Here is a 17808-nt window from a genome sequence, read left to right on the forward strand (position 1 = left end):
GTTGCTAATTCCTTCATCACAAATGATTTTCAGACTGTATTTGATGTTGTCCTGAGCCATTACTGACAGCAATAATGACAAAACTGACTGACAGAAACATAAGGAAATAAAGGAATGAGAAAGCGAAACAATGTTATTGAAGTATCAGCTGTAAAATCTGTGGGAACCTCAAACTAGGAACCACTTGTCAAACGACAATGCAAACTGATGTGCTGATGTAAACATGCACCAAGAAACACGAAGGCAAAAAGATTTTAGTTGCGTTCTGAAGAGGTTTTACTGAAATCGCAACGTTAACTCAGCATTTCCTGCGGATATGCTGCCAGATTTCTGGATTTCGACAGTGATTTCACTTTCTGTTTCTGCCTGATGTTTGATTTACTGTTTGGAGATTCTGTGCTGGTGTAGCTTTTGGGATGGTGGTGTTAGTGAAGTACGTCAATCAACACAAAGAGAGAAGGTAGCATACGCAGAAGTTAAATTTACTGATTGTGCTGTCCACACAAATGAAAAGCAAACTGAATACTACAAGTAATTTCGAACATGAAACTGGATCATCAGCAAATTCTAGACAATTTTATCCTCAGTACTGAAATTTCTCAAAAAGATTGGATACATTTAGATTGACGTTAATTTCAGCCACTCCTGATGTTGGGTAACATTGTCCATACCGGACAGAATAATTTCGCTTCCTGTTTTCCTGATTTCTTTCTCCTCCAGGCGAATGAAATTACAGACTCATATAGAATGCAGAATGCGATTTACAAACTCCAAACCCAAAAGGACATTTATTCAGAGATCCCTTGCTCTCTTACTTGGCATTTGGTGACATCCTATCCACAGCTGTAAGTTATCTTCTGTCTCGACACTGAAGCATGTTTCCTCTAGTGTCGTACTTTCCGACTGTTGGAACATCAGGTTGCTAATTCCTTCATCACAAATGATTTTCAGACTGTATTTGATGTTGTCCTGATCCATTACTGACAACAATAATGACAAAATTCTGTTCACGTCAGGATTTTGGCTTGGGCAGTATGAATTAACATTTAGAAACTGTGCGTGCTGTGAACTTGTCTGCAAATGAGAAAATGATAGAAGCCACATGTCATTAAACTTTAAAGAAGAAAATTAATAGCAATTCCAATCTTCATAATTACTGCTTCATTGCTAATTAACGATTGTTTCAATAAAATGTTCATGCACTTCCAGATAAAGGGTCATTACAAATGTAAAAACCAAACTAACTTTGCAGATAAATTATATCGAATAACTTGCAAACATTAGCACACTGTTTGAAAATTGCCTGCTTCTTTCTTACAATACAAACTATCCGGTTCTCCATTTTCCAACTGCTCCTTTAAAAAAGTAAATTTGTGAAGTTAGTCATGGTTAAAACAATGGCAGACAGTAAATTATTTCAATTTTGTATTGGTCTTCCCAGCAGACAAGGTTCTCAAAATAGCTGCATGTCAGGAAGTGCAGGAAATGAGCAAGCCGAGAAAATAAAACAAAAATCAAATCATCATGAATATGTGACTGAACAGTTGAGCGGTATGGTTAACAATCCAGGAGACTTGTGGGACCTATCAGTGGGCATTTAAAGAAATGGCTAATGAGATGCGTTCGAATTGGTGTCGGTATTCTAAAATTCCTTTAATTTCAGAATTGGAAACTGAATGCAGCAGCAGAAAGTGATCAGCTATCGATCTTAACAATTCTGAGAGAGATCATATTAGATCCTTTTTCAAAGATATTAGGTTATGACAGGAAACGTAAAGATAACTGTGCAAAGTCAACGTGGTTTTGTGAAAGAGCAACTGCATTCAGCCAATTCGATTGAACTTTATGACAAAGTAACATGACATGACTGATGGGAAACTGATGGGTGTACTTCGAAATCTGGAAGTTATTTGATTGCATGCCACATGAAGATTTTCATCGAATGTCAAAGATCATGGCGTTAGGGTAACATTGATATGATTAATAAACTTTCCATTCAATAAAAAACAGACAGTAATCATAGGTGAGTCATTATTTCATGGCAAGATACAAGGAGCGGTTAGCCACAGATATTGATTGTCGGGACGCAGTTGATTACAATTTTTATGCGTGACTTTGAGGAAAGGACCGGAACTTGCTTTTGCTAATTTGCTGATGACACCAAGACAGGGGGGAATAGAATTGATGACGAGGAAATAAGGGTGATACACAAATAGATTAACTAGTTTCCAAAGATTTCAAAAAAATGAAATGAAGCGTAGGAAAATGTGAATTTCGTGATTTTGGCAGAACGAATAAAATAAATATACATAAACAATGAGAGACTGATCCTCTATGTTGCTGGAAATGCTTGTCAATCATTGAAAAGATTAACTTTGCACAGAGAGCAAGTGACTATGAAAGCTTACTTACTTTCGTTGTTTTCAGTGTTAAGACTCCTTGAGCTCCTTTAAATTTTGAGCTAATGCTTCTCTTATTGTCAATTCATTTATACCCAACTGTCAACCTGTTTCTTTTCACCATGTATGTACTTTCATGGATGTGCATCATCCTGCACCTATCAGTTATCTCCATAAGTATTAGGGATAGTGTATTCAGGGTACATCATCACTTTTTGGTTTAGCATGACAGTATCAATCCACAGACCTGAGTATATTCTGGAAATCTGTGTTCGAATCCTGCCACGGGAGATGGTGGAGATTGAATTCAACAATAGTCTGGAAACAGAATTCTATTGATGACAATAAAACCGTTGATTACTGTCTGGGAAAACCCCATCCCTTATACAACTGTCATTGAGGGAATGAAGCCTGCTGTCCTTATCAAGTCTGGTCTACATGTGACTCCAGAAAATCTGCAATGTGTTGAAGGTTGAGGAATAAACTTATAGAGGTTTATAAAATCATGAGGGACAGTGATAGGGTAAATAGACAAGGTTTTCTCCTGTGGTAGAGGGGTCCTGAACTAGAGAGCATAAGTTTAGTGTTAGTGGGGGCGGGGCAGGCTTTAATGGGAACTTAGGCGCAACCATTTTTTTCACACAGAGTGCAGTGCATGCATGAACTAAGCTGACAGAGGAAATGGTAGAGGCTGGTATGTTTGCAACATTTAAAAGTCATCTGGATGGGCATGTGAATAGGAGTGTTTTACAGGGATATGGGCCAAGTACTGGCAAATGAGACTACATTTATTTAGCTTAACTGTTCAGCATGGACAAATTGGACCAACTGTCAGTTTCTCTGCAGTGCATCTCCATGACTCTTAACTTGAACAACGAATGGTGGCCTAGCCTATGACTCCTACATCCCATATATGAATAATAAAATTCGTTTCTTAGTGTAATATATCATTGAGCCAACCAGGCATCAAGCTATCTTATACCTGCTAAAAATGGGAAATGGGACAAGTAAAATATGATGTCAGAGGAAAGGATCTCTAAGGAAGAAATAATCGCAACACGACAGAACTTAATATTCACTTTAACAGTGAAAATCCTGGTTCGAAAAGAGTTATGCTTAACTAAATAAAGGGAATTGCCATAAAATTGGGATAGAGGTGTCTGAAGTGAACTGTTTCGTAGGAATAATAGTAACCAAGCAGTGGGGTATATTTAAAAAGGTAATTCACGATTTTCTTCAAAAAAGCATCCCAGCGAGGAAAAAAAGATTCTAAGAGAGGCATAAGCAAACTGTGGTGAGCCCAGGATATTAGGCAGTGTACAAAAACAGTAATTGCTGGAAAAGCTCAGTAGGTCTGGCAGAATCTGGGAAGGGAATCCAGAGTTCATGCTTAACGTCGCTTGACACTTCCTTCGAACGGATGGTAGCTAGGAAAAAGTTAGTTTACACACAGAAGATTGGGTGGGGGGTATTGGTGGAAGGTAAGGAGTAAATGATAGGTGGTGACAGAATCCAAATGAAGAGAAGTACAGTTAAACAGACAAATGATTCGATAACGATCTGGCTAGGATGTATTTTGGTTGTTAATTGAGACAGTTAGTGGCTCGAAGCAGACAGTGTGCAACGGCAAACTATGCGATAACAAGGCTTGGTGTTTCGGGTAGGGGGTAGCATAATTGGTCCAGACAGTTTCAATGTCCCCATGTGGAACATGAGGTGATGTGGAAAATTTAGAAAATGAAAAAAAGTGGAAAATGCGCCAAGCTTCCCTGGAGCACAGCAGCAAGCCTGAGACAGAGATTTAGCCAGGGAACAGGACGGTTTGTTAAATTGACAGGCAACTGGATGCTCAGGGTCTTCCTTGCACGCAGAAAGTAGGTGTTCTGGGAAGTGGTCACCCAGTCTATGTTTCATTTTGCCAATGTAGAGGATGCCACATTTTGTGCAGGGAATGTAATAATTAAATTGGGTGACGTGCAGACAAATATAGAACATAAAACAGTAGAGCACTGAACAGGCCCTTCAGCCCACGATGTTGTGCCGACCATTGATCCTCGTGTAAGGTAAATTTAATGTAAAAACCCTCAAATTTCTGTGACCATATGCATGTCCAGCAGTCACGTATATATCCCCAGTGACCTCGCTTCCACTACTGCTGCTGGCAACGCATTCCATGTATCACAACTCTCTGCGTAAAGAACCCGCCTCTGACATCCCCTCTATACTTTCCGCCAAACAGCTTAAAACGATGACCCTTCGTGTTAACAATTTCTGCTCTGGGAAATTGTCTCTGGCTATCAACTATATCTATGGCTTTCATTATCTTGTACACCTCAATTAGGTCCCCTCACTTCCTTCTTTTTTTCCAGTGAAAAAAGTCCAAGCTCAGTCAACTTCTCTTCGTAAGATAAGCCTTTCATTCCAGGCAGCATCCTAGTAAACCTACTCTGAACCCTCTCCAAAGCATCCACATCTTTCCTATAATAGGGCGAGCAGAACTGAACAGATTGTTACAAGTGCAGTCTGACCAAAGTTTTATAGAGCTGCAACAAGATCTCATGGCTCTTAAACTCAATCCCCCTGTTAATAAAAGCCTAAAAAACATATCCTTTCTAAACAACCCTGTCCACTTGGGTGGCAATTTTAAGAGATCTATGTACCTGCACACCAAGATCCCACTGTTCCTCCACACTGCCAAGAATCCTGCCTTTATTCCTGCACTCAACTTTCAAGTCCGATCTACCAAAATGCCTCACTTCGCATTTATCTAGGTGGAAATCCAACTGCCACATGTCAGCCCATCTCTGCATCCTGTCAATGTCACGCTGCAGCCTACAACAGTCTTCTATACTTTCAAGGACACCTCTAAACTTTGTGTCGTCTGGAAACTTGCTAACCCATCCTTCAATCTCCTCATCCAAATCATTAATAAATATTACAAAGAGTAGAGGCCCAAGAACAGAGCCCCGTGGAACACCACTCACCACTGACTTCCAGGCAGAATACTTCCCTTCTACTACCACTCGCTGTCTTCTGTCAACCAATGCTGAAGTCCATCTACACCACATCCACCGCTTGATCCTCATCAACTTGTCTCGTAACATTCTCAAAGAACTCATAACATTTGTGAGGCATGACCTGCCCCTCACAAAGCCCCTCACAACATATTGTCTCGCTATCATCATTGTTAACAGCTAACCCGAGAATGCAACTTTAAAAAAAGGTTTTGTGATTTACACATGAAAGAAGTGAAATTATCACTGTATTCTAACAGATGAAAGGCTTAACAGACAATCAATTTTTCAATGTATAATTTCAGTTACATCACACTGTAAATTTTTGCTATAAATTCTGTGCTACGATCGACCCCTCCACTATCACCTGATGAAGCAGCATCGCTCCAAAAGCTAGTGTGCTTCCAATTAAACCTGCTAGACGAGAAACCTGGTGTTGTGTGATTTTTAACTTTATACAGCACAAGTTAGGATTGTGATGGATTACTCCCGACTTGCTTTGTTGGGAGAAGCCCCAACAAAACTGAATAAGCTTTGTCCAGTCAGGACAATACAAAATGCTTGATTAACACCACATGCACACATGTCCACTGTCTGCACTGCTGATATTCAACAACAACATTGAAATTCATCTACAAGATGCACTCCTGAAATTTACCAAATATCTTTGACAGCACCTCCCAAACCTACGGCCACTTACATCTGGAAGAGAAGGTGTAGGACATAAGTGCGAACACCACTGTCTCCAAATTCTCCCAGCCAAACATCATCCTGACTTGGAAATACGTCACCGTTGCTTCACTATATCTGAGTGAAACTACTGGATCACCTACCCCATAGCAAATTGTATTCATCCATAGCAGTTAGATTGCAATATTTCAAGAAAGTAACTCTTCACCGCTACCTCCAGGGCAACCAGGGATGAGTAATAATTGCTGGCTCAATCACTGTGACCCATATTTCATGAAAAAATGAAAGCGAATGCTTTGATTTTCATTCATTTCATTCTCTGGCCTAGTGAAGATTCTCATTTTGGTTCTTCAGTCCACCTTCCAGTGATTATTGGAATGACTAGTTCTATGTCAAACACAACTTCACGGTGATTTTGAAATGATATAGGTAATGATGACATCGAAGCAGTATCCTTCACACAATGTCAGACATGTTTTAAGTTTGTTAGTATATTTTTCAAATCATCGTACAAAAATAGTTCACTCTCTGTTACCTTCAGTGGATGTGTTCAGAGGTTGACACTGAGACACGCACAAACTGTACAGCAGTCGAAGGAAGTGAATCATTTCCTTTATCTGCAGAGTAGGCGCATATGTTCGGCACGAAATCATGGGACGAATAACCTGCTCCTCTTGTCTGCTGTTCTATGTTCTATGATTACTTGGACATGTACATCGGCTGACTTGAGACTGACATGAGCAGTACAACAGCAGATGGAAGTAATGGAAGTGTACAGTGAAGTAACCTAAAACAACTAACTGATGATTGGATGGGACAGTTAGAAGGGAGATGGAGTGGTGAGGCCAAGAAGGGAGTTACACAAACACGGATGCAGAATTATCAAATATAGCTGTTGTTGAACCGGGAGCCGTTGGTCATCAGTGAGCCAAGGTCGTGTTGAGGAAAAACACTTAGTTGCAGAGTTGTAAAATGTAGGTAATACAGAGACACGCAAGAAGGTCCTGAGACACACATTTGCACAACTATTTCAGTCAAGCATGTCTGCCCAGACCCTCACTGACTATCCAAATTACACACTTTGGGGAAAAGTCCAAATTCACTGCCCAGAAATCTGTTTTAGAGGGTAGGGGTGGGAGACTGGGAGTAGGTTTTTTCAGGATGATGGGTATTCGTGCTGAGAGTGGATCACTGGTTGATGATTTCCCACAAGTGTTTATTTAACGAGTTGTGCGAAATGCTGCACACTGGCCATCTGTCTGCGTCAATGCCACTGTTAATTTGAATGGATGCGATGTGATGCTGCCCTCCCTCTTACCGAATCTTTTGATATGTATGGACAACATATGCTTACTATTGTATCTCGTGAGATCATACCTGTCTTGAGTAGATCCTTCCGTATTTCATTCAGCTTTGGTGTCACGCCATCTACGTTCACACATATTTCCCACAATGTCTTCACTGCTACGAATCCAATTGTTCTTACTTTATCGAAAATGAATTTTGAAGCCTCACTGTTGCATTTTTCTTTTATCAGCTTCCTCGAATGCTAGAAACACATTGCAGGATGATTCAAAATCAATACCATGTAATGTACATGTATGGAATTTTTAAAAAGTATATATTTGCCAATCATTGCTGACAGGTTATATAAAATTATATCCAAAGTCACAGTAATGTATTTGACTCTTAATTTCACTGTGTGGCATTGATTTGTTTGCTTGCCATTGCGACATTTTGTTTTTTTCAATTCAACTGCAGTAACACAGTGGGCACATTTTGCAATGCAGCCTTTAAAAATATTTCCACTTTAGCTGATGCTGTAGATACGGTATACATAAATTAGCAAATCAGGGCATTGTTTACTTTTAATTTTTCATTTCAAACTTCCAACAGTGCGGTGGTTTGCTGTTCCGTTTCTGACATTTTATTTTCCATATTTCAATGCAATATTGAAGAGATTGGTAGAATATATTAACACTACTGAATGACAGACTAGTGAATGCATGGAACAAAAGAACTAAAGGAGATATTAACCAACGAATGGTAATATTTAACAATAAATATTGTCAGGGCATCATCTTAAATAATGATAAACTGTTTATCAAATACATGCAGAGCAATTCCGTCTCGGATTTTACATTTGATTTGTTCATTCACATGCTTTGAGCATCACTTGCTGGGCCAATATTTATTATCTCTCCCAAACTGCCCCCAAGACAGCTAAGAGTCAAGTAGAATACAGTGATTCAGGAAGTAATTTGACATAATGTGCCAAATTATGTCTCCCGATTCAATAATAACTGGCACACGTGACATACAGACTGTTAAAGGGCCCATATATGTTATTATTCTGAAGAGAGAACTTGCAACAGGTTCACCCACAGTATCTCCGCTACTTCATTGTATTCATTGATCAATAAATGGCTTTACATCCATCAAAATTCTGATTTCGGATTTCAGATTATGAGGTTAAATACCACATTATTCTTCAAAGATTTTCACTGCATCATGCTTCTTTGTGGTAATGTGTTGTTCAACTATCGTAAATATCTGGCCTGGTTACACATTGTCTCTACTTCAAACCAGAAACAGCAGTTGTGCCCTCAGAATGCAGTTGCTCAGATCTGCATGCCTCTATTGAAATATAATTCTCCTTCAAACAATTTAAACTTCTTTATCTGAAAGCTTGAACATCGCAACTTGGACAAGGAGTCATTCACCTGTTATATCAGTGATCTCTGGAAAAGTATCCATTTATTTCTAGATATGCGCTCAGCTGTGATTTGTTGCCTTAATGAGAAGAGAACGTAACTTTGTTCATTAAGTTTCAGTGTATCCAGAATCCAAGCACAAAATGGGAATCACAAGTTGAATCTGAAAAATGTTTCTGGCTTCAGATCGAAACCAAAATTCAAAAAATGGCAAGAATCCAACATACCTCACTTTCTTTGTCAGAAATTAATTGTTTACAAAGTAAATTCACAACAAGCTGTTGACCAAATACCTCCACTGCATCTTTCAGTCTCTGTTCGAATTGTGTTGTGAGCGCTTGCAGATCATACTTTGAGACATTCCTGAGAAATTCATTGAGCTTTGCCCCATCATCTACAAAGCAAAGAAAGAGGAGTGAAATATTATTTGCACTGCAACACATTGGAAATTATTTCTTCAAGTGATGCCATTGTGTCAAATATAAAAGTTTTGATTTTATTTCCTTTTCCTCTCCGACTTTATAAAAATTCTCAGCCCAACCTCCAATGAATTGCAGAAATCCAACAGATATCAGACATTGCAGTCGAATCTTGATCAGCTGGGGAGCTAGGCTGAGAAATGGCAAATTGAGTTTATATAGCTATGTGTGGGGTATTGCATTATGGAAACACAAATCAAGGACGGAGTTTTATGGTGAATGGTAGGGACTTAAGGTGTGTAGTGGAACAGAGGGATCTTGGACTTTAGGTTCAAAGTTGTCTGAAAGTGGAGTCACGGGTAGACAGGGTAATGAAGAATCTGGATCAGTGGTGCTGGAAGAGCACAGCAATTCAGGCAGCAAGAAGACTGTTGGCACATTGGCCTTCATCGGTCAGGTCACTGGGTCACGTTTGATAAGATGAAGAAGGGTAGGACCTTACAGTTTATGGTCAGGCACTGAGGAGTGTTGTGGAACAGAGAGATCAAAGAGTTCAGCTGCATATTTCGTTGAAAATTGTGACACAAGTAGACAGGGTAATGAAGATGGCATTTGGCACGCTTGAGTTCATTACTCAGACAATAAACCAAGGATTTTGGACAACATGTTGTTTTACCGGTCATTAGTGAGGGAAGGTTTGAAGTTTTGAGGCACAGTTCTAGTGTCCCTGCTATAGCAATGGTATTGTTAAATTGGAGAGGGTGCAGACAAGCTTAACATGGGAGTTATCAGGTATTGAGTTTAAGTTATATTAAGAGGCTGAATAGGCTGAGGTTATTTCACTGGTGGATAGATGGTTGAGCGGTGACATTTTAAAGATTCATAAAACCTTGAGGGGCACACATAATTTGAATAGCCAAAGTCTGTACACTAGGGATGTGGAGTTCAAACGTAAATTTTAAGGTGAGAAGAAAAATATTCAAAAGGAACTTGAGGGACACCTCTTTCATACCTCGAATGTCGCCTGACCTGCTGTGCTTTTCCAGCACCAATCTAATCTTGACTCTTATCTCCAGCATCTGCAGTGCCTTCTTCTGCCTGGTTGGATTGAAAGGTCTGTTTCAATGCTATGTGACTCTATGACTTAACTTTACCATGAGTTTGGAATTATGCGGGGAGACATAACACAAAGATTTGTCCACAATCTCAGATGTGTTATTGGGTTTTTTTTTTCAAATACAATTTATAAAATTAATTCATTCTCTGTTACCTTCAGTGTACTGAATATGTACGGAAATAGATGCTGAGACACACACAAGCTGAACAGCAACATATGGGAGTCAAATATTCTACTTTTCCTGCAATATACTAGACATGTACAGTGAAGACAGCCAAAACAACTGACTGATGGTGGGATAAAATTGTTCTAAGAAACCGGAGGTTTGAAGCTGGTGTGAGGACTGATAAAGACAGAAAATGTAGAGTGTGAATAAAGAGGCTATTTTCAGGGTGTTAGGCTGGTATTACTGGGTGCAACAAAGATCATCGCTGGAGAGATAACTCTTTTAAATCCTCACTGATGACTGACATGTTGGGATAATGTGTTATTTTGATGATTTCACAAAGTTAGGTGAGAGAGGAAAATGCAAGAGAGATATAAAATGTCTGCAAAATGCATTGCATAGGTTCAATGAGTGAGTGATCGAGAGATAATATGTACAACATAATGTCAAAAAATGTAAGCGTTTGATCCATAATTTTAGTCTTGTGAGTGTCTCAGACTGTTGTTCCTTTCTTAGACAAAGTTGGAAGTCACACGACACCAAGTTATATTCCAACAGGTTCATTTAAAATCACAAGCTTCTGGAGACTGCTCCTTCCTCCAGTAACATAGGGAGAGTGTACGGGCACAGAACATTTAGGCAGAGACACAATGGGAAGAATATTCAACGTAATTTAGCGTGTCAACGGTTAATTGCAAATAGTGTGAGTGGGATATCAGCAGGCTGAGTAGCCAGTGTTTACAGTTAATCAAAGTGTCAGACGGGGTAAGTAAAGTGTCAACAGCTGAATATCAAATGAATGGATGACTTCTGACTTTATCCACCATAGTCCAAAACCAGCACCTCTGTATTTTTAGACCATGATCCTTTCCTAATTCAAGAAACATCAACATTGCTTTCCCTCTGTCTGAACAAACAGTTTTCATTATTATTTTGAACCTTTTCAATTCAAGAATACGATGAGCTTGTGCTAGTTCACCCCTCATCACTGAATCCCTGCTATGCAGATATCATTCTGATGAATCCATACAGTACTGAAATTATCATGGACTGCGTATTCATCGCTCTTTCTTGCTTTTCCCTATTTACAAAGTCAATGTCAGTAATGTGATAACATGAAATGGCCCGGTGAACAAAACTAAATTGGCTGACTGACTGGCACTTGAGAAATTATTATCAGTCTTGCACATTAAAACACATCTCATGCTTTGTGCACTCTCATCTCTCACCCTCTTGCATATGAAATACAGCGAAATGTGACGTGATACACTTTGGATGTTAGACTGAGGAGGGCCAATACAAACGAAATGTGCAATGTTAAACCAGGTGCAGGAACAAACAACCTTCAGTTTCCGCCTAACATCCTCCCAGCACTGCAAAGATGCACATGCATAAAAAGTTTTTTTATTTCACGCATTTCTACATTATACAAATATTCATTTTATTTGTAGAAGGAGTGTATGGAGAGGGCTGACAGAAAGAATATGTAAGTTTCAATTGATTAAGATGTGTCTTCCAGATTCTGTTGAAATCCAGGGGTAACTGTAGATGTGTTCTTCACATTGACTAGTTCCTTCTGAGATGTTGTATTTGAGAGCAATGGCATTATAACTTTAACAAGTCCCTCTCTACGGTACTGAAAATCTTCATCTGATGGCATCTGATGTGATTGGATGTTTACATCACCCTGCATCTCCCTCTAATAAAGTAAACTTGCTGAGACTTCTGGCATGTTTCTGAATTCCTCACCTCGGTTCTGATCTATGTAATGTGCACACAGCTATAAGAAACTTCTTCTGAAAGAATTCAAGCGTTAAACCAAACAGTTGCAGAGTACTTTTCCTGCTTTGGGTGGTATCTGGGTTGGACAGGGTGAAGTACATTTTTCAAACACTTGACACTTTCCGTGTTGTCCAAATTCAATTACCTTCAGGTCCTCACTATTTCTTAACATTATTATAACAATGTTATTCACCGGCCTTTTTGTAAATAATTTAATATTACTCATGAAAATCGATTCCTGAGTTGTTGCCTTAAAAGCATTTTGCATTCGTTTCACAAATGTGTTCTCCGAACAATAATGTCACTTAATATTTTATTCAGGAAAATACATTGAGTCTGATCCCTCAAGATTCCTGTTCTATTCTGTTACTGTGTATTGACTCTCAGACATGCACAAGCGGTACAGCAGCAGATAGGAGTGGATCGTTAACAATTTCCTGCAGTGAACTGGGCATGTACAGTGACGAAACTTGTGATGGGTTGGAAGAATTTGAAGGAATTGGGGGGGTTAGATTAGAATGGTGCTGGAAAAGCACAGCAGGTCAGGCAGCATCCGAGGAGCAGGAAAATAATTGTTGAGGCGAGGGTGAGATTTGCAAACACAACAATGTTGAATGAACAAATCCAGGTATTGTTGAACAAGGAGCCAAAGGTTGTCAGTGAGTTCAGGTAGTGATGGGGAAAAACAGACTTGGTGTGAGAATTAATAAGGTCCAGAAAACCGACTGTAGGAAAAATAAAACAGGACATTTTCATGCTGATAGACTGGCATTAGTGGGTGCCTCAAGAGGGATGAGTATATACAAACGATGAATTGTGAGGTCAGTGACTGTATTATAGGAGTCACAAATTGTTTTGAATATTTTGGAGAGTTGTAAGTTGGTGACTGGTATGTTTTCTCCAATAAACAAATTAACATCTGTTACGGAACAAGTATTTTACAGGAGAAAACTGCTGTAGTATTTTAAAATCAGGATTAAGTATAGCCTCTTTCTTGATACAAATGAGTGAAGTATAAATTGTAAATGTCTGAGCATGTCTGGAATCCTGACGACAAAGCTAACAGTCTCACACAGGGAGGAAAAACAATTAAAGCAAAAAAGAATGAGCAATTTGATGGAGGTTCACTGGATGTAACTAAATCTTTCGCTTTGTACTAATTAAACACTAAGTACCACCTCACCGAATATATGGTCACTGGTTTCACCTGCTCCCCGTCCCGTTATTTCCCAATTCGTGTCGAAAAACATGTTCATTTCACCTGAGGGCATGTTGTCACTGGGAATGCTGATTGAAATGTTGTCCACTTGTTGAAGACAAGTTAGTCTGCGATTCCTCATTGGACTGGGACTTGCAGGTGTAATCTTCACATTGCCCAGTTCATTCAGAGGTGTTGCAGTTGAGAACAATGGGATAATAGGTTTAATATGCCCATCTCTACAATGCTGAAGTCCATCCTGCACTGGTTTCTGAGGTGATTGAATGCTTACACTATCCTGGATCTCTCTGTTATGAAGTAAACTTGCTGAGTCTGTTGTCATGTTAACGGTAGGGTTCTTAGTAAGGTGGAGGAGCAGAGGGATCTTGGGGTCTATGTTCACAGCTCTTTGACAGTTGCCACTCAGGTGGATTGAGCTTGTAAGGAGGCCTATGGTGTATTAGCGTTCATTAGCAGAGGGATTGATTTCAAGAGTCGTGAGGTGATGTTCTAGCTGTACAGGACCTTGGTAAGGCCACATTTGGAGTACTGTGTAGGAAAGATGTGGAAGCTTTGGAGAGGGTGCAGGATGTTGCCTGGAATGAAGAATAGGACGTACGATGATAGGTTGAGAGTGCTAGGCCTTTTCTCATTGGAACGGCGAAGGATGAGAGGTGATTTGATAGAGGTTTATAAGATGATCAGGGGAGTAGATAGAGTATTCAGAGACTTTTTCCCCGGATACAACAAAGTGTTACAAGTGGACATACATTTAAGGTGAAGGGTGGAAGGTATGGGGGGATGTCAGGGGTAGGTTCTTTACCCAGAGACTGGTGGGGGCATGGAATGCGCTGCCTGTGGGAGTGGCAGAGTCAGATCATTGGTGACCTTTAAGCGGCAATTGTATAGGTACATGGATAGGTGCTTAAGCAAGAACAAATGTTCGGCACAACATCGTGGGCCAAAGGGCCTGTTCTGTGCTGTATTGTTCTATGTTCTATGTTCTATGTTTCTGAATTCCTCACCCATGTACGGCTCCATGAAATCTCCATGCAGAACAGGAATATCATTGGAAAGAAACAAATGTTTAAAAAAAATGAAAACCACAAGTATTTCTCTTCCACTGGGTTTTAAGTGGAGTGGGCACTCTGTAATGTCTTGTTCAAAAACCTGATATTTTCCGTTTTGTCCACTTTCAAATACCTTCAGGTGTTCATTATTGCGAAACATTAGTTTTAACAGCATAATTAATTAAAAAATTTACCTACTTCAATATGAGAAACGAAATCCCCAGTTGTTACCTGAAGAGCACTTTGCAAATATTTGAAGAATTTGATCTCCCAACATTAATGTCACTTCATTTTACACTGAACAGATGAAGAGTCAATCCCCACAAGATTCCTTTACACCTCTGTTACTGTATATTGACTCTGAGACGCAAATGATCTTTTACAGTAACAGATGGGAGTGAATCATTTTCTGCTCCCTAGCAGTATGCATATTTAATGAAGAAACATAAAGAAGCTGATTTATGATGGGATGAAACAGTTTGAAGGAAACGGACGGATTTTCAAACATTGCAATTGAGAGTTATCAAATCCAGGTGTTGTTGAACTCAGGGCAAAATGGATCCCAGTGAGTCTAGCCAGTGATGGGGAAATGGGACTTGGTGAGAGGATTGATAAAGGACAGGGAAATAGACCGTGGACAACCACGGTATTTTCATGCTGGACAGACAGGTATTAGTGCGTGCTCTAAGAGTGATAAGAATATCCAAACTGTGACATGTCAGGCCAGCAACTCTATTGTAGGAGTGTCACGTTTTTTCTGAAAATCTCGGAGAGATTCAAAAAGACATCAGGATAGTTTTATCTAAAAAAAAGTCAACATCCAAAATGATTCAATTACTTTACAGAACAAACCAGCCACTTTAAACTTTGAAGCAGGATTCTACGTAACTTCTTTCTTGAGATAAGTTAATGAAGTATAAATTGTAAGTATCAGAGCATGTCTGCATTCCTGATAACAATGTTAACAGTCTCACACAGGAGAGAATAACAAATAAAGTAAAAGAGAATGAACACTTTGCTAGTGGTTCCCTGGATGAAATTAAATCTTTCTCGGTATATTAATTAAACACAATGTGACCACCGAATGCATGGTCACTGTTCTCACCTGTTCCAATTCTCTTTGTTCTTCCAGGCGTGTCGAAAAAAGTGTTCATTCCATCTGGAGGCATGTTGTCACTGGGAACGATGATTGAAATGTTCTCCTTTTGCTGAAGACCAGTTGTTTTGGGATCTCTCTTTGGACTGGGACTTGCAGGGGTACTCTTCACTCTGTCCAGTTCATTCTGAGGTGTGGTATTTGAGAAAAATTGGATCATATTTTCAACATGTCCGACTCTACAATACTGCAATTCATCCTGCAGTGGATTCTGAGGTAATTGAACGTTTCCACCATCCTGGGTCTCCCTGTTATGACGGAAACATGCTGAGTCTGTTGTCATGTTGCTGAATTCCTCACGCTTGTGCGGGTCCATGTAATCTCCATGCAGAACAGGAATATCTTCAAGGAAAAAAAAGCAAATGTATAAAAAGAATAAGAAAGCACAATTATTTCGATTTCTTTGATGTTAATGTTGGCTGGGCACAATGTAATACGCTTTTCAATAACTGGATACTTTCTAAGTTGTCCACTTTCAAATACCTTCAGGTGTTCACTGTTCTGTAACATTATTATAACAACATAATTAATTAAACATTTTTTATACTTCAATATGTGAAATTAAAATCAATTCCACAGTTGTTACCTTAACACCATTTTGAATATATTTGAAAAAATTGTTCTCCCAACATAATGTCACTAAATTTTACACGGAATATGTGGAGAGTCAATCCCCCCAAAATTCTTTTATTCCTCTGTTACTGTATATTGACACTGAGACACAAATGATGTTTACAGTCGCAGATATGAGTGCATCATTTTCTGTTCCCAAGCAGTGTACAGGACATGTGCAATGAAGAAACCGGAAGCAGCTGACTTATGATGGGATGAAACAGTTGGAAGGAAATCGAGAGATTTTCAAACATGGCAATTTAGAATGATAAAATCCAGGTGTTGTTGAACTCAGAAATTCTGAATCAAGATTTTATGTAACCTCTTTCTTGAGATAGATTAAAGAAGTATAAATTGTGAACATCAGAGCATGTCTGCATTCCTGATAACAATATTAACAGTCTCACATAGGGAGGAACAACAAATAAAGTAAAAGAGAATGAGCACGTTGATAATGGTTTCCTGGATGAAATTAAATCTTTCTCGGTATATTAATTTAACTGAATGTGTCATGGTGACTGTTCTCACATGCACCGAGACCCTTTATTTTCCCTGTCGTGTCAAAAAAAGTATTCATTCCATCTGGGCACATGTTACCACTGGGAACGCTGATTGTAATGTTCTCCTCTTGCTGAAGACCAGTTGGTTCTGGATTCCTCAGTCGACTGGAACTTGCATGGGTACTCTTCACATGGACAATTTCCTACTGAGGTGTTGTATTTGAGAACATTGGGATAATAGTTATAACGTGTCCCTCTCTACATAACTGCATTTCATCTTCCAATTGTTTACGAGGTGATTCCATATTTACACAGTGTTGCTTCTCTCTATTGTGAGGTAAAATTGCTGAGACTGTTGTAGTACTTCTGAATTCCTCTCTCACTTTTGGATCCAAGGCATCTCCATGCAGACCAGCACTTTCTTCAGAAAGAATTTAAAATGTTCTTAAACAAATGAAATAGCATCAGATGCTTCCCCTGTTTTGGTGTTTATGTCTGGGCATAACGGTTTACAGTTTTCAAAAACGTGACACTTTCCATGTTGTTCTTGTTCAAATTCCTTTAGATGTTTACTATTCTATAGCGTTAATATAACTAACTTAGCATTTTACATATTTCAATATCAGACATGAAATTCAATTCTCCAGTTCGTACCTAAAGTGCATTTTGAATATATTTGAAGAATATGCTTTCCCAACGTCGATGTCATTTAATTTAGACCGAACATTACTGGATTTTCTCCTGGTCTCTGGGCAATTAGACATCACCCTTAAGGACTGATACAGCCCACATTACTCGAATGAATAAAGAATACATATGTCCGTTCTATGAAACAAAAGAGATCTCACAGAATGCTTGTGCATGTATGCTGTTTTCATGGTCTCCATATGGATGAGGTTGTGGAGCTGAATCTCCACTCATGGCATTCCTAGGTTTAAGAGGTGAAAACAATGACTGCAGATGCTGGAAAC

At 39.2% G+C, this 17808-nt stretch overlaps 1 protein-coding gene across 2 annotated transcripts in view; it reads right to left on the reverse strand.

The window, feature by feature from the left end:
• Positions 1-380: 380 nt before the first annotated feature.
• LOC122544084 overlaps positions 381-17808 on the reverse strand; it is a 66939-nt gene continuing 49511 nt past the window's right edge. Inside the window, exons 15-18 of one of the 2 annotated variants that reach the window (XM_043683097.1) lie at positions 15675-16067; positions 9045-9211; positions 7481-7652; positions 381-1074 (exon numbers count right to left, since the gene is read on the reverse strand). In XM_043683097.1, coding sequence (XP_043539032.1) covers positions 1040-1074; positions 7481-7652; positions 9045-9211; positions 15675-16067 — 767 coding nt within the window. In that variant the 3' untranslated portion in view covers positions 381-1039. The remainder of the gene's footprint in view (positions 1075-7480; positions 7653-9044; positions 9212-15674; positions 16068-17808) is intronic. The other variant, XM_043683100.1, reaches the window with a different exon arrangement.

The sequence above is a fragment of the Chiloscyllium plagiosum genome, chromosome 46 (assembly GCF_004010195.1).
Source record: "Chiloscyllium plagiosum isolate BGI_BamShark_2017 chromosome 46, ASM401019v2, whole genome shotgun sequence".
In the NCBI taxonomy this organism is placed as follows: domain Eukaryota; kingdom Metazoa; phylum Chordata; class Chondrichthyes; order Orectolobiformes; family Hemiscylliidae; genus Chiloscyllium; species Chiloscyllium plagiosum.